The sequence below is a fragment of the Salmo salar genome, chromosome 09 (genome assembly GCF_965601325.2).
Source record: "Salmo salar chromosome 09, fSalSal1, whole genome shotgun sequence".
Lineage (NCBI taxonomy): Eukaryota > Metazoa > Chordata > Actinopteri > Salmoniformes > Salmonidae > Salmo > Salmo salar.
Genome location: NC_138299.1, coordinates 105,539,708 through 105,557,770, shown reverse-complemented (window position 1 = coordinate 105,557,770; position 18,063 = coordinate 105,539,708). Strand labels below are relative to the sequence as shown.

Here is an 18,063-nt window from a genome sequence, read left to right as displayed (position 1 = left end):
GCCATTCTAACACCTGGATATGTTTATTTGTGAACCATTCCATTGTAGATTTTGCTTTATGTTTTGGATCATTGTCTTGTCATTGTCTTTGGATCATTATCTTTTGCAGACTCCATCAGGTTTTCTTCCAGAATGGTCCTGTATTTGGCTCCATCCATCTTCCCATCAATTTTAACCATCTTCCCTACCCCTGCTGAAGAAAAGCAGGCCCAAACCATGATGCTGCCACCACCATGTTTGACAGTGGGGATGGTGTGTTCAGGGTGATGAGCTGTGTTGCTTTTACGCCAAACATAACATTTTGCATTGTTGCCAAAAAGTTCGATTTTGGTTTCATCTGACCAGAGCAACTTCTTCCACATGTTTGGTGTGTCTCCCAGGTGGCTAGTGGCAAACTTTAAATGACACGTTTTATGGATATCTTTAAGAAATGGCTTTCTTCTTGCCACTCTTCCATAAAGGCCAGATTTGTGCAGTATACGACTGATTGTTGTCCTATGGACAGAGTCTCCCACCTCAGCTGTAGATCTCTGCAGTTCATCCAGAGTGATCATGGGCCTCTTGGCTGCATCTCTGATCAGTCTTCTCCTTGTATGAGCTGAAAGTTTAGAGGGACGGCCGGGTCTTCGTAGATTTACAGTGGTCTGATACTCCTTCCATTTCAATATTATCGCTTGCACAGTGCTCCTTGGGATGTTTAAAGCTTGGGAAATCTTTTTGTATCCAAATCCGGCTTTAAACTTCTCCACAACAGTATCTCGGACCTGCCTTCCTTGTTCTTCATGATGCTCTCTGCGCTTTAAACGGACCTCTGAGACTATCACAGAGCAGGTGCATTTATACGGAGACTTGATTACACACAGGTGGATTCTATTTATCATCATTAGTCATTTAGGTCAACATTGGATCATTCAGAGATCCTCACTGAACTTCTGGAGAGAGTTTGCTGCACTGAAAGTAAAGGGGCTGAATAATTTTGCACGGCCAATTTTTCAGTTTTTTATTTGTTAAAGTTTGAAATATCCAATAAATTTCGTTCCACTTCATAATTGTGTCCCACTTGTTGTTGATTCTTCACAAAAAAATACAGTTTTATATCTTTATGTTTGTTTATCTTTATGTTCAAGGGGGCCGAATACTTTCGCAAGGCACTGTAGTGCACTACTTTAGATCCATGGGGAGGCCCATAGGAAGATACATAGAGAGGTTCATCGGGAGACCCATAGAGAGATTCATAGGGAGACCCATAGAGAGGTTCATAGGGAGGCACATAGGGAGGTCCATAGGGAGATGCATGGGGAGACACATAGGGAGATCCATAGGGAGACACATAGGGAGGTCCATAGGGAGACACATAGGGAGACACATAGGGAGGTCCATAGGGAGCTCCATGGGGAGACACATAGGGAGGTCCATAGGGAGATGCATGGGGAGACACATAGGGAGGTCCATAGGGAGACGCATGGGGAGACACATAGGGAGGTCCATAGGGAGACACATAGGGAGACACATAGGGAGACCCATAGGGAGACCCATAGGGAGACACATAGGGAGACACATAGGGAGGTCCATAGGGAGGTCCATAGGGAGACCCCAAAACAGTGCACTATACAGGGAATATAGTGCCATTTGGGGCGAACACCAAACCTGTCTGTTGTTTATGATGAGGCTAGCTACAGTCCATTAGCTGTGGTTAGTATGATGCTAGATACAGTTAGCTGTGGTTAGTATGATGCTAGATACAGTTAGCTGTGGTTAGCATGATGCTAGATACAGTTAGCTGTGGTTAGTATGATGCTAGATACAGTTAGCTGTGGTTAGCATGATGCTAGATACAGTTAGCTGTGGTTAGTAGGATGCAGGAGGAAAGGTTTGTGATGATGCTAGCTACAATGAAAATCAAATCTAAGAAAATCCAAATTGTATTTGTCACATGTGCCGAATACAACCGGTGTAGACCTTAATGCTTACTTTACAAGCCCTTAACCAACGATGCAGTTTTAAGAAAATAGAGTTAAGAAAATATTTACTAAATAAACAGAAGTACATTTTTTTAATAAAAAGTAATACAATAAAATAACAATAACGAGGCTACAGTGGAACCTCCTTTAAAAGTTGCGAGTTTACGCCGAGGAATTAGAGGTTCATTTGTGGTTTAGTACGGTACCCTGCGTCACCACGTCATTGCTCCAGACCATCGCAAGGGGGAGTTAGAGCACTCATTTTGCTTTTGGGTCCTACTGTGTCTCTAACTGACAATGAATGGGAGACATAAACCTACATAGAAACTGATCATTGTGCACAACTTCAGTACTACTTACTAAACACTGTTGTTACACTAAGGTTTTTATTATTTTATTTTATTAGGATTAGTTTTGCTCTTACTGTAGTAGTGTAGGCCACTGCGGACCAATCACATTGTACAGAGTGTCTGAGTGGCACAACAGTCTAAGACACTGCACAGCAGTGCAAGCTGTGTTGCTACAGATGCTGGTTTCAATGCCTTGACTGGGAGACTCATGATATGACTTTAGGTTTTTATTTTTTTCTCCCTCTAAAAACAGAAATAAATCATTCTAAATAACAAACGGGCTTTATTAACAAATGAGTAACAATGTCTCACCCCATGTTCAAGAATGGACTTTTTCCTCGCTCATTTTTACGAAATAATCTCCAAAATATTGCTCTTATTTACAAGGACAGCCTAACTCCTTCCTCCCCGTCGGGGAATTGAACCCCCGGTCTCACGTTTGCCCACAATCTCTAGTACAGCCATTATTGAAGGCTACCGAATGCTTCTCAAAGATGCCCTCTGGTGGTCAAACTATCACTAACTAGCGTTAATGGTACCAGTGGTTGGCACTTAAATAAAGTGCCATAGAATTCTGCGGCACCACGCAAGCTGAGCCGAAGTACGCTGCAACTTTTAAAGGATGAACCACTGTATATACAGAGAGTACCGTTACCGGTACTGAGTCAATGTGCGGGCTTACAGGGGTTAGTCGAGGTAATTTGTGCATGTAGGTGGGGGTGAAGTGACTATGCATAGATAATAAACAGTGAGTAGCAGCAGTGTAAAAACAAAAAAGGGTGGTCTCAATGCATATTGTCTGGGTGGCCTAATTGTTCAGCAGTCTTATGACTTGGGGGTAGAAGCTGTTAAGGAGCCTTTTGGACCTAGACTTGGCACTCCGATACCGCTTGACGTGCGGTAGCAGAGAGAACAGTCTGTGACTTGGGTGACTGGAGTCTTTGACAATTTTTAGGGCCTTCCTCTGACAGCGCCTAGTATATAGGTCCTGGATGTCAGGAAGCTTGGCCCCAGTGATGTACTGGGCCGTACGCACTACCCTCTGTAGCGCCTTACAGTCGGATGCCGAACAGTTGCCATACCAGGCGGTGATGCAACTGGTCAGGATGCTCTCTTTGGTGCAGCTGTATAACTTTTTGAGTATCTGGGGACCCATGCCAAATCTTTTCAGTCTCCTGAGGGAGAAAAGGCATTGTCGTGCCCTCTTCACAACTTTCTTGGTATGTTTGGACCATGATAGTTTGTTGATGATGTGGACATCAAGGAACTTTAAACTCGAAAATGTCGACTCGCTCCACTACAGCCCTGTCGATGTTAGCTGTGGTTAGCATGATGCTAGGTACAGTTAGCTCCAGTTGGTATGATGTAAGAGGAGAGGTTTGTAATGATGCTAGCTACAGTGGGCTATGGTTAGTATGATGCTAGCTACTGTTAGCTGTGTTTATTATGATGCTAGATACAGTTAGCTGTGGTTAGTATGATGTTAGCTACAGTTAGCTGTGGTTAGTATGATGCTAGCTACAGTTAGCTGTGGTTAGTATGCTACTAGATACAGTTAGCTGTGGTTAGTATGATGCTAGATACAGTAAGCTGTGGTTAGTATGCTACTAGATACAGTTAGCTGTGGTTAGTAGGATGCTAGATACAGTTAGCTGTGGTTAGTATGGTGTAGGAGGAGAGGTTTGTAATGATGTTAGCTACAGTTAGCTGTGGTTAGTATGCTACTAGATACAGTTAGCTGTGGTTAGTATGATGCTAGATACAGTTAGCTGTGGTTAGTATGATGCTAGCTACAGTTAGCTGTGGTTAGTATGCTACTAGATACAGTTAGCTGTGGTTAGTATGATGCTAGATACAGTAAGCTGTGGTTTGTATGCTACTAGATACAGTTAGCTGTGGTTAGTAGGATGCTAGATACAGTTAGCTGTGGTTAGTATGCTACTAGATACAGTTAGCTGTGGTTAGTAGGATGCTAGCTACAGTTAGCTGTGGTTAGTATGCTACTAGATACAGTTAGCTGTGGTTAGTAGGATGCTAGATACAGTTAGCTGTGGTTAGTATGGTGTAGGAGGAGAGGTTTGTAATGATGTTAGCTACAGTTAGCTGTGGTTAGTATGATGTTAGCTACAGTTAGCTGTGGTTAGTATGATGCTAGATACAGTTAGCTGTGGTTAGTATGCTACTAGATACAGTTAGCTGTGGTTAGTATGATGCTAGATACAGTTAGCTGTGGTTAGTATGATGTTAGCTACAGTTAGCTGTGGTTAGTATGATGCTAGCTACAGTTAGCTGTGGTTAGTATGCTACTAGATACAGTTTGCTGCGGTTAGTAGGAAGCAGGATGAGAGGTTTTGCTGATAGAGGCCTTTAGCAGATGAAATATGAAAGAGAGAAGGATTTGTAGTAGAAGAGAAGAGGCTGTTTCTGTTTTTCCCCCGTTGAACTATTCCTGCTGTCTATGAGACGGTGTGTGTGTGTGTCTTCCTTCTGTCATACTTCCTCGTCTAAATGATTGTTGTGAGGCGAGCTCTAACTTTTTGTCAACAACTACACTACGACGAACAGACTTTCAAAATGTGCTGCTTTCTACAGTTTTATACTGAAGCTTTCTGTGGTGCAATAAAGCACAAGACTGGAGCTACTGTCCCACTCTTTTCAGATTTCTCTTGCAGGCGGCATCCCAAATGGCCCTCTATTCCCTATGGGCCTTGGTCAAAAGTAGTGCACTAAATAGGGAATAGGGTGTCACCCTGGTCAAAGGTAGTGCACTATATAGGGAATAGGGTGCCATTTTGGGACGCAAACAATGTATGTTCCAGAATCCCTGCTGCATGTCGAGATGATTAATCACGTAGATGGAAATTAAACCTGTATGGCTTCACACAGAGTATAAATTGTGTATTCTTCACACAGAGTGAGTGGATAAATGGTTGACAGCTCACAGGAACATTTCACTTTCTCAACGAAAGAGAAATCAAATGAAACAAGCAAAAAAAGGTGAAAGCCTGAATAAATTTAATCATGATTGTCTCTTTGTTTACCTTTTGTATTTCAGAGTTTGTGTTATGTGGAGACGCATAGACGCACAGGGCACTGAGGAAACAGGGTTTACTGTTTGAGCCTGGAAATAATGTTTGCACACCTATAACAAGCTGAGTTAGAGCTGCATCCTGTCTTCCTGATACACGCCTTATTCCCTCGATGAAAAGCAAAGAAAACTTTCTAATGAAGTGGTCTGGAGCCTTAGTCAGGGAACCTAAATTCACTTTTCATCATCGCTCTTGATTAGGTGTGCTACGTGGTGCAGGTGTTAGTGTGTGTGTGTGTGTGTGTGTGTGTGTGTGTGTGTGTGTGTGTGTGTTAGTGTGTGTGTGTGTGTGTGTGTGTGTGTGTGTGTGTGTGTGTGTGTGTGTGTGTGTGTGTGTGCTAGTGTGTTTGTGCCAATAAAGATGTGTGTTTATCTTACTGTCTTCCTCAGAACCAGGTAATTACTGGAATAAGAGACGCAACATTCTGAAGCACAGGACTACAGAAAATACTCGTTTTATTTCCTCAGGTTTATAAGTGCTGAAAAGGACCTACATTTGTATTTTAAGTGAGAAAAAACCTTCAACCTGTTTCAGAATAAAAATGTATATTTTGATATATTTAAAGATAAGAGAATGTTCATCAGCTTCTTACACTTGTTGCTCATCAAACAGTTTGAGAATAGAAGTTACCAGTTCTATGATTGCCTATTCCACTTCCATGGTGCAAAGTGTTCCTCATATTGAAAATAGAACTTAGAACTAAACGCAGCAGTATTTAAAAACATACTGACTTCAAATTTGCTCTGTGTCATTTCAGCCTGTTTCCTTTGGACTGTGTGTGTGTGTCTGTGTGTGTGTGTGCGTGTGTGTTTGTGTGTCTTTGGGCTGTTGAAGTTATCTGCTGTAAATGTCACTTGGGACGTTGACTGACAAAATAATGACAACATTTTTTTGAGGTAAGGCAATTTCCCGGAATTGAATGAGCAGGATGTGTGAGGGGCGAACAATATGTGCACTTACCTCCAGATAGGTCTCCGTGGCGATTGCTGTCTGACACATTTCTCAGAATGTGTTCAGATAAATGGACAGAAGCGCTCTCTCTCTCTCTCTCTCTCTCCACTCTCTCCTCGTTGCTCTCTCTCTCTCCACTTGTTGTTATATCCTCTCCTCGATCGCCCTCTCTCTCCTCTCGGAAATGGAAGGCTGAGAAACAGAAAATAAATACAGGTGGTTCACAGATGTCATCTCAAACCATTTCCTCTTTCTGTTTCTGTTTGTAATTACGATTCCCTTACTTATTGTCGCAGTGGACAGACAGACACGTCGTCCAGTAAATTATATGTAATTACCAGAAATTCCAACCCTTTTTGTAGAAGCTTTTACTGTATCTAAAGATGCTTTTACTGTATCTAAAGATGTTTTTACTGTATCTAAATACTATGTTACTGTATCTAAAGACTATTTTACTGTTTCTAAAGACGCTTTTACTGTTTCTAAAGACTATTTTACTGTATCTAAAGAAGCTTTTACTGTATCTAAAGATGCTTTTACTGTATCTAAAGACTCTTTTACTGTATCTAAAGAATCTTACTGTATCTAAAGACTCTCTTACTGTATCTAAAGAATCTTACTGTATCTAACTGTCACTTGAGTGGGCTGAGTCACTGACGTGGTCTTCCTGTCTGGAGTATTTATCTTGTCTTATCCGGTGTCCTGTGTGAATTTAAATATGCTCTCTCTAATTCTCTCTTTCTTTCTTTCTCTCGGAGGACCTGAGCCCTAGGACCATGCCTCAGGACTACCTGGCATGATGACTCCTTGCTGTCCCCAGTCCACCTGGCCGTGCTGCTGCTCCAGTTTCAACTGTTCTGCCTGCGGCTATGGAACCCTGACCTGTTCACCGGACGTGCTTGTTGCACCCTCGACAACTACTATGATTATTATTATTTGACCATGTTGGTCATTTATGAACATTTTAACATCTTGACCATGTTCTGTTATAATATCCACCCGGCACAGCCAGAAGAGGACTGGCCACCCCTCATAGCCTGGTTCCTCTCTAGGTTTCTTCCTAGGTTTTTGGCCTTTCTAGGGAGTTTTTCCTAGGGAGTTTTTCCTAGCCACCGTGCTTCTTTCACATGCATTGCTTGCTGTTTGGGGTTTTAGGCTGGGTTTCTGTACAGCACTTTGAGATATCAGCTGATGTACGAAGGGCTATATAAATACATTTGATTTGATTTGATCTAAAGACTCTCTTACTGTATCTAAAGAATCTTACTGTATCTAAAGACTCTTTTACTACTGTATCTAAAGAATATTTTGATGGTGCCGGAGAGGAGGGCTGCCGTCTTATCCGCTCTTAACCAACCACGATATTTTGTTTGTTTTTTCGCATTGTTTGTAACTTGTTGTAATGTTGCTGCTACCGTCTCTTATGACCAAAAAAGAGCTTCTGGACATCAGAACTGTGACTACTCACCTCAAATTAGACAAAGAGTTCTTCTTCAAGGAGTCGGACAGGAGGGATATACTACTACAATCACCCGACCAGGCCCAGATCCCCGTGATTTACAGGAGAAGGAAACAGAGATTTTGTGGAGAAAGATCAGGGTGCTTTGCGAGGATCAGGCGACGAGTGGCTAATCTGCCCTTGCCTTCCGTCCAGCTAACTACTGATCACTTGCTTGAAAATAAATGGGATGAGCTGAAAGCATGTATATCCTACCAACGGGACTTTAAAAACTGTAATATCTTATGTTTCACAGAGTTGTGGCTGAACGATGACATTAAGAACATACTGCTGGCGGGTTACGCAGTCCATCGGCAGGACAGAACAGCAGCCTCTGGAGAGACACAGGGCAGGGGCCTATGCATATAAGTGAACTACAGCTGGTGGGTTACACAGTCCATCGGCAGGACAGAACAGCAACCTCTGGTAAGACACAGGGCAGGGGCCTATGCATATAAGTGAACATACAGCTGGTGCACGATATCTAAGGAAGTCTCGAGGTTTTGCTTGCCAGAGGTAGAATATCTCATGATAAGCTGTAGACCACACTATCTACCTAGAGAGTTTTCATCTGTATTTTTCGTAGCTGTCTACATACCATCACAGACTGATGCTGGCACTAAAACCACGCTCAATGAGCTGTATACCAACATAAGCAAAGAAGAAAATGCTCATCCAGAGGCTCCAGAGGCTCCTAGTGGCCAGCGACTTTAATGCAGGGAAATTTGAATCAGTTTTACCTCATTTCTATCAGCATGTTAAATGTGCCACCAGAGGGGAAAAAAATCCAGACCACCATTACTCCACACACAGAGACACGTACAAAGCTCTCCCTCGCTGTCCATCTAGCAAATCTGACCATAATTATATCCTCCTGATTCCTGCTTACAAGCAAAAACTAAAGCAGGAAGCACCAGTTACTTGGTCTAAAAAAGTGGTCAGATGAAGCAGATGCTAAACTACAGAACTGCTTTGCTAGCACAGACTGGAATATGTTCCGGGATTCTTCCGATGGCATTGAGGAGTACATCACATCAGTCACTGGCTTTATCAATAAGTGCATCGAGGACGGGGTCCCCACAGTGACTGTACGTACATACCCCAACCTGAAGCCATGGATTACAGGCAACATTCGCACTGAGCTAAAGGTAGAGCTGCCGCTTTCAAGGAGCAGAACTCTAACCCGGAAGCTTATAAGACATTCTGTTATGCCCTCCGACGAACCATCAAACAGGCAAAGCATCAATACAGGACTAAGTTCGAACCGTACTACACGCTCATCGGATGTGGCAGGGCTTGCAAACTATTACAGACTACAAAGGGAAGCACAGCCGAGAGCTGCCCATTGACACAAGCCTACCAGATGAGCTAAACTACTTCTATGCTCGCTTCGAGGCAAGTAACACTGAAACATGCATGAGAGCACCAGCTGTTCCCAGATGACTGTGTGACCACGCTCTCCGCAGCCAATGTGTGTAAGACCTTTAAACAGCTCAACATACACAAGGCCGCAAGGCCAGACGGATTACCAGGATGTGTACTCCGAGCACGCACTGACCACCATAGTCCTTGTGCCCAAGAACACTAAGGTAACCTGCCTAAGTAACTACCATCCCGTAGCACACACGTCTGTACCCATGAAATGCTTTGAAAGGCTGGTCATGGCTCACATCAACACCATTTTTCCAAGAAACCCTAGACCCACTCCAATTTGCATACCGCACCAACAGATCCACAGATCTGTGCTATCTCAATTGCACTCAACACTGCCCTTTCCCACCTGGACAAAAGGAACACACCTATGTGAGAATGCTATTCATTTACTACAGCTCAGCATTCAACACCATAGTGCCCTCAAAGCTCATCACTAAGCTAAGGACCCTGAGACTAAACACCTCCCTCTGCAACTGGATTGTGGACTTTCTGACGGGCCGCACCCAGGTGGTAAGGGTAGGTAACAACACGTCTGCCACGCTGATCCTCAACATGGGGGCCCTTCAGGGGTGCGTGCTCAGCCTCTCCTGTACTCCCTGTTCGCCTATGACTGCATGGCCAGGTACGACTCCAACACCATCATTAAGTTTGCTGATGACACAACAGTGTTAGGCCTGATCACCGACAACGATGAGACAGGCTATACGGAGGAGGTCAGAGACCTGGCAATGTGGTGCCAGGACAACAACCTTTACCCTCAACGTGATCAAGACAAAGGAGATGATTGTGGACTACAGGAAAAGGAGGACCGAGCATGCCCCCATTCTCATCGACGGGGCTGTAGTGGAGCAGGTTGAGAGCTTAAAGTTCCTTGGTGTCCACATCACCAACAAACTAACATAGTCGTGAAGAGGGGACGACAAAACTTCATTGTTGGTTAAGGGCTTGTAAGTAAGCATTTCACTGTAAGGTCTACACCTGTTGTATTCGGCGTGTGTGAAAAATAGAATTTGATTTGATTTTACTGTATCTAAAGTCACTTATTCTGTATATAAAGTCACTTTTACTGTATCTAAAGTCACTTTTACTGTCATGCTCTGACCTAGGAGAGCTGTGTTTTTGCTGTTTAGTTAGGTCAGGGTGTGATAGGTGGGTGAAAGACGCTTTTACTGTATCTAAAGACGCTTTTACTGTATCTAAAGATGCTTTTACTGTTTTTAAAGACACGTTTACTGTATCTAAAGACTTGTTTACTATATCTAAAGACTCGTTAACTGTATCTAGTCTATCTACTCTCCATGAAATCTACACACAATACCCCATAATGACCCTCTGCTATGAGATTCGAAATTGAGCTCAGGTGCATCCTTTTCCATTGATCATCCTTAAGATATTTGTACAACTTGATTGAAGTCCACCTGTGGTAAATTCAATTGATTGCACCTGATTTTAAAAGGCACACAACTGTCTATATATGGTCCCACAGCTGACAGTGCATGTCAGCACAAAAACCAAGCCATGAGGACAAAGGAATTGTCCGTAGAGCTCCGAGACAGGATTGTGTCGCGGCACAAATCTAGGGAAGGCTGCCAAAACATTTCTGCAGCATTGAAAGTCCCCAAGAACACAGTGGCCTCCATTTTTAATTACATGGAAGAAGTTTGGAACCCACAAGCCTCTTCCTAGAGCTGGTCGCCTGGCCAAACTGAGCAATCGGGAGAGAAGGGCCTTGGTCAGGGAGGTGACCAAGAAACCCTATGGTCACTCTGACAGCGCTCTAGAGTTCCTCTGTGGAGATGGGAGAACCTTCCAGAAGGACAACCATCTCTGCAGCACTCCACCAATCAGGCCTTTATGGTAGAATGGCCAGACGGAAGCCACTCCTCAGTAAAAGGCACATGACAGCCCGCTTGGAATTTGCCAAAAGGCACCTAAAGAACTCTCAGACCATGAAAACAACATTCTCTGGTCTGATGAAAGATTGAACTCTTTGGCCTGAATACCAAGTGGAAAGTCTGGTGGAAACCTGGCACCATCCCTCCGGTGAAGCATGGTGGTGGCAGCATCATGATGTGGGGATGTTTTTCAGTGGCAGGTACTGGGAGACTAGTCAGGATCGAGGGAAAGATGAATGGAGCAAAGTACAGAGAGATGATGAAAACCTGCTCCAGAGCGCTCAGGACCTCAGACTGGAGCAAAAGTTCACCTTCCAACAGGACAACGACCCTAAGCACACAGCCAAGACAATGCAGGAGTGGCTTCGGGACAAGTCTCTGAATGTCCTTGAGTGGCCCGGACTTGAACCCAATCGAACATCTCTGGAGAGACCTGAAAATAGCTGTGCAGCAACGCTCCCCATCCAAGCTGACAGAGCTTGAGAGGATTTGCAGAGAAGAATGGGAGAAACTCCCCAAATACAGGTGTGCCAAGTTTGTAGCGTCACACCCAAGAAGACTCAAGGCTGTAATCTCTGCCAAAGGTGCTTCTACAAAGTACTGAGTAAAGGGTCTGAATACTTATGTAAGTGTGATATTTCAGTTTAATTTTTTTTTATAAATTAGCAATAATTTCTAAAAAACATTTTTTTATTTGTCACTGTGTGTAGATTGATGAGGGAAAAACTATTTAATCAATTTCAGAATAATGTGGTAACGTAACAAAATATGGAAAAAGTCAAGGGGTCTGAAAATTTTCCGAAGACACTGTAAGTAGGAGAGGTCACAATTTACACGATAAATTGGTCCATGCCAACTGCCAGCCACAAAAGAAAATAACCCAGGCTCTTTACGCCCTTTTCTGAATGGTAGCTATAAATACATAGATTTCACACAGTGCAACAATATGATATAGTGTAAATTTGTCTGCCACCCACATACAGGAAAACAGTTCTAAATAAATTACATTATAACTTATTACGTGCTCCACCACACGTTTCTACATTATTACATGTACATGTGGGCTGTGTTATGTAAGTAAAACCTCTTGTTCTCTCAAACAGAGAATTAGTGAACATAAAAGTTAAATCAGGAGAAACGACAGGGATTATCCAGTCGCAGTACATTTTAATGACCTAAAACATGACATTTCTACCTTTTAGATTTTGTGGCATAGAGAAAGTTAAGATATCAGACAGAGGAGGTGATATAAATAATACTCTGAGTAAAAGATAATGTTTTGGGATTTCCACCCTCCAGGCATTATTTTCTAAAGGTCTTAATGATGAAATGCCTATGTATGTTATGTTGTAAATGTGAACATGAATTAATGCCAGCACTTCAGACTACTCTGATGTTTTACTTGCGTTGTACCCAATTATTTATGAAAACTTGCTTGATGGGTCGATGTCCTCATTGTGGTTTTACAGACGTGTTTAATACATTTTATGTACACAATTTATTTGAATATTTATGAAATGCACATTGTTTTATTTGGTAACACTTACTTGTTTTCCTTTGACCAACCCCATTGGATCCATGGAACAGATATGGGTGGAGCTATGTCTACATAAGGGCAGTGGTGGAAAAAGTACCCAATTAGTATAGTTGAGTAAAATAATAGATACCATTTAATAGAAAGTTACTCAAGTAAAATTGAAAGTCACCCAGTAAAATACTACTTGAGTAGAAGTCTAAAAGTATTTGGTTTTAAATATAGTTAAGTATCAAAAGTAAATGTAATTGCTAAAATATACTTAAGTATCAAAAGTAGAAGTAAAAGTATAAAAAAATTCTAATTCCTTATATAAAGCAAAGCGCACACACCATTTTCTTGTTTTTAAAATGTACTCATAGCCAGTGGCACACTCCAACACTCAGACATTATTTACAAAATAATAATTTGTGTTTAGTGAGTCCTCTAGAACAGAGGCAGAAGGGATGAACTTTTGTTCTCTTCATAAGTGTGAATTGGACCATTTTCCTATCCTGCTAAACATTCAAAATGTTAAGAGTACTTTTGGGTATCAGGGAAAATGTATAAAGTAAAAAGTACAATGTTTTCTTTTGGAATTTAGTGAAGTAAAAGTAAAAGTTGTCAAAAATACAAATAGTAAAGGTAAGTACAGATACCGAAAAAAAACTACTTAAGTAGTCCTTTAAAGTTTTTTTACTAAAGTGCTTTACACCACTGCATAAGAGTGCTAATTCAAAAAAACTCACAAAAGCTCAGACAAAGGACTTGAGGCCTTCCACTCTTGCTTCTTCTTCTCCTGCTTCTTCTTCTTCTGCTTCTTCTTCTTCTGCTTCTTCTCCTGCTTCTTCTTCTCCTGCTTCTTCTTCTCCTTCTTCTTCTCCTGCTTCTTCTTTTCCTTCTTCTTCTTCTTCTCCTTCTGCTTCTTCTTCTCCTGCTTCTTCTTCTCCTTCTTCTGCTTCTTCTCCTGCTTCTTCTTCTCCTGCTTCTTCTTCTCCTTCTTCTCCTGCTTCTTTGTCTCCTTCTTCTGCTTCTCCTTCTGCTTCTCCTTCTCCTGCTTCTGCTGCTTCTGCTTCTCCTTCTTCTGCTTCTTCTTCTGCTTCTTCTTCTGCTTCTTCTTCTCCTTCTTCTTCTTCTGCTTCTTCTTCTGCTGCTTCTTCTGCTGCTTCTTCTTCTGCTTCTTCCTCTTCATACCTGCAGTCACGCCACACTAATTAATCACATTGTCATTGAATATTGTCAATAGTATGACAGTAAAATGTATTTCCATTTCCACAGTAACAGTGTCTTCATCATGTCAAATGTCAGCTATATGGAAATCAGTAGTCTGTTCCTACACCAAGCTACGGTATATCAGATACTGTCTGTACCAGTCTGTTCCTACACCAAGCTACGGTGTATCAGATACTGTCTGTACCAATCTGTTCCTACACCAAGCTACAATATATCAGATACTGGTTGTACCAGTCTGTTTCTACACCAAGCTACAATATATCAGATACTGGTTGTACCAGTCTGTTCCTACACCAAGCTACGGTGTATCAGATACTGTCTGTGCCAGTCTGTTCCTAGAAGCTAACTGCATCATACTGCTACTTATTAAATGTAAAGCACTTTGTGACAACTGCTGTTGTAAAATACATTTGATTGATTGATATACGACCGCACACTGTGGTCGAGCTACTGTATATCGCTTTGAGAAACTCGCTATTCATAGGTCGCACCTCCGTCACTCGGTCGCGTCATGCCATTGTTATGAACGTTCTCAAGCCGCCCTCTATCGGCGGCACCATAGTGGTGCCCTAAAGTGGTGATCAGCTCAGTCATTCTGGAAGGAGCCTAACTACTGTTAAGTCTAATATTATACTATAGTTTCTGGAAATATGATGACGTTGCTAAAGTAGTCAAATATTTAGTAGGAAACATCTGTGCTGGTATTATCATGTCATCAAATTTACTTTAGACAGACGGTAATGTTGTCATTAGCTGGAAAAAATTATATTAAAAATAGATAGCAATGCTAACGTTAGCTAGTTAAAATCCAGTGGCCTCCCCTCAATCTTAGCTAGCTAGCTAAAGTCAAAGTGTATCTAAAATCAATCTGGCGACTTAAAAATGATGACAAAAGGTTACTACTAATTATTTGCCTCTTTTGAATGTCATTTGTATTTCCAAGTCATTGTAATGCCCTCTTCATCAGCGCTCATTGACCATGCATTGAGTAGAACGCTCAGTCGGACAACAATCCCAAAACTGATGTTCAAAACAATATTGTGACGAAACATGCAACGTATAAATAGAAAACTATAGTTGACTAGCCTTGACTATGCCACCAGTTACATTTTTCACAAGCCAAGTTCCACAAGCCCAATGCGTACTATGATGGTAGAGTATAGCATTGTCCCATGTGTGTGCTACTGTTGTCATTACTGTGTCCATAGAGTGTGGGACCAGGTTAGGGTGAATTAGATATGAAACCAACAAGATCTCATCGTTTCCCTTCCAAAGTCAACGTATTATGGACCCCACACCCTGACCTAAAAAAATAGAGAAATAAACCGTCTCTCTCAGGTCAGGGCATGACAGTAACCCCCTCCCCCAGAGGTGCAGACTCCCGGCCGCAAACCTGAACCTATAGGGGAGGGTCCAAGTGGGCATCTATTCTTGGCGGTGGCTCTGGTTCGGGGCGTAGCCCCCACTCTGCCCGCTGATCCTCCCGCTTCTGTGTTGCCGGAGGAACCAGACCGTGGATCATCGCCAGAGGCTCTGCACTGCCGACCGCCGCTGAAGACTCCGGGCTGCAGGCCGCCGCTGAAGACTCCGGGCTGCAGGCCGCCGCTGAAGACTCCGGACTGCAGACCGTCGCTGGAGGCTCCCGACTGCAGACCGTCGCTGGAGGCTCCGGACTGGGGAGCGTCGCTGGAGGCTCCGGACTGGGGAGCGTCGCTGGAGGCTCCGGACTGGGGAGCGTCGCTGGAGGCTCCGGACTGGGGAGCGTCGCTGGAGGCTCCGGACTGCGGACCGTCGCTGGAGGCTCCGGACTGGGGAGCGTCGCTGGAGGCTCCGGACAGGGGAGCGTCGCTGCGGGCTCCGTGCCATGGATCATCACTGGAAGCTTTGTGCCATGGATTATCACTGGAGGCTTCGTGCCATGGATCATCCCTACAGGCTCCGGGCCATGGATTATCCCTACAGGCACCGGGCCATGGATTATCACTGGAGGCTTCGTGCCATGAATCATCACTGGAGGCTTCGTGCCATGGATCATCACTGGAGGCTTCAGACCATAGATCATCACTGGAGGCTTCCTACGTGGAGCTGGAACCAGTCTCACCGGACTGGGGAGACACACAGGAGACTGGGTGCGCAGAGCAGGCACAGGGTATACTGGGCCGTGGAGGCGCACTGGAGGTCTGGAGCTTAGGGCTGGCACACCCCGTCCTGGCTGGATGTTTATTTTAGCCCAGCAATGGCGGAGCGCTGGCACAGGATGAACTGGTTTGAGCTGGTGAATGGGGGGTACCGTGCGTAGAGCTGGCGCAGGATAACCTGGGCTGAAGAGACACACTGGAGACTAGGAACGCTGAGCCGGCACACTTCTTCCTGGCTGACTGCCAACTCTAGCACGGCAACTGTGAGGAGCTTGCACCGAGCGCACTGGCGACACAGTGTGCATCACCGCATAACACGGTGCTTGCTCGGTCACTCGCTCCCCACGGTAAGTTGGCTCAGGTCTCAACCCCGACTTCGCCAATCTCCCCGTGTGCCCCCCCAAAAAATGTTTTTGCCGCTGCCTCTCGGGCTTTCGTTGTTGCCGTGCTTGTTCCTCATAGTATCACCGTTCCGCTTTCGCTGCCTCTATCCCCTCTTGCGGACGGCGATACTCCCCAGGCCTTGTCCAGGGTCCTGCCCCATCCAGGATTTCCTCCCAGGTCCAGTCCTTCTGACCACGCTGCTTGGGCCTTTGGTGGAGGGATCTTCTGTAACGGTTGTCCAAAGGAGTAGACCAAGGTGCAGTGTGGTATGTGTTCATCTTGATATTTATTTTAACTCAGAACACTTAAACAAAATAATAAACAATGGTAAACGACCGTCACGTCTTGCAGGCTTACTGAGCAGTACAAAAATAAGATCCCACAACTCAAGGAGGGAAAAAGGGCTGCCTAAGTATGGTTCCCAATCAGAGACAACAATAGACAGCTAGCTGCCTCTGATTGGAAACCATACCTGGCCAAAACATAGAAATATAAAACATAGAATCCCCACCCCACACCCTGACCTAACAAAATAGAGAAATAAACCGTCTCTCTCAGGTCAGGGTGTGACAACCTTACTGTAAAATGTTGACTATACTACCTTACTGTAAAATGTTGACTAGTTCTGTTACAGGGTTAAAAAGAAACAAGTTAGATTAACAACATTCATTCTGAGTGGTTAAGGTTGGGATACGGAAGGCTTAAAACTCAGTAATTAAAAATGACTTGCTATTACCATCAAGTATTCTCGTGTCTTGCTAAAGCATTGTGAACTGCGGTGGCACAGTGGTCTGAGCAATGCGCTTCGCCTCTGTGCAACACCAGTTTGTTCCCAGTGCTGTGCAATCATTTCCTTTTTTTGTTGTTGTTGTTGTGAGAGCCATATATCGAAGTTCTCTGGAACATTTCAAACGTCTGAAGTCAAAGTCTATTTCTAGTGATCAGGCTCTGCTGTCAGGATCAAGGTGAAGTGTGTGTGTGTGTGTGTGTGTGTGTGTGTGTGTGTGTGTGTGTGTGTGTGTGTGTGTGTGTGTGTGTGTGTGTGTGTGTGTGTGTGTGTGTGTGTGTGTGTGTGTGTGTGTGTGTGTGTGTGTGTGTGTGTGTGTGTGTGTGTGTGTCGTGTCCCCATCTCTCTGAGCGACATGGGGGGGAACATTCTTCAAAACACAGAGTCATAAAACATTCAACATCATTGAAGGCCTCTAACCGGCTCCAACCCGCTCTACACAACGTGACATCACTACAACAAAGGACTGTCGTCAGGGAGACATAGAGCAGGATGCCATTTTCTGTTGAAGTCGAGGTAGAGGGTGGAGGGGAACCATTGCTATTGTTATAAAATGGTGGGAAGTGTTTTGAAATACAGTAAGCTTCAGTGATGAGATATTGAACTGTTGTGAGAAATATGTTTTGACACATTCACTAGAGAGATTAGGTATTTATGTTGTCTATTGTCTGAGAAACACAAGACAGGAATATCAACAGGTGTCACACTGCATGCCGCATGCTGCTTACTCTATACGTCATGCTGCATACTGTATACCGCATACTGCATACTCTATACTTCAGCTGCATACTGCATGTTACATACTGCATACTCTATACTTCATTTACATT

At 43.7% G+C, this 18,063-nt stretch overlaps 1 protein-coding gene across 1 annotated transcript; it reads right to left on the bottom strand.

Annotated features, from left to right (window-relative positions):
* Positions 1-6,363: 6,363 nt before the first annotated feature.
* On the bottom strand, positions 6,364-13,894 carry LOC145857980 (uncharacterized). The gene is made up of 3 exons (XM_082955579.1): positions 13,441-13,894; positions 12,726-12,783; positions 6,364-6,543 (listed from the first exon to the last, which is right to left on the bottom strand). Exons 1-3 carry the CDS (start codon positions 13,881-13,883, stop codon positions 6,496-6,498), a joined length of 549 nt encoding a protein of 182 aa, XP_082811705.1. The 5' UTR covers positions 13,884-13,894; the 3' UTR covers positions 6,364-6,495.
* Positions 13,895-18,063: the final 4,169 nt, after the last annotated feature.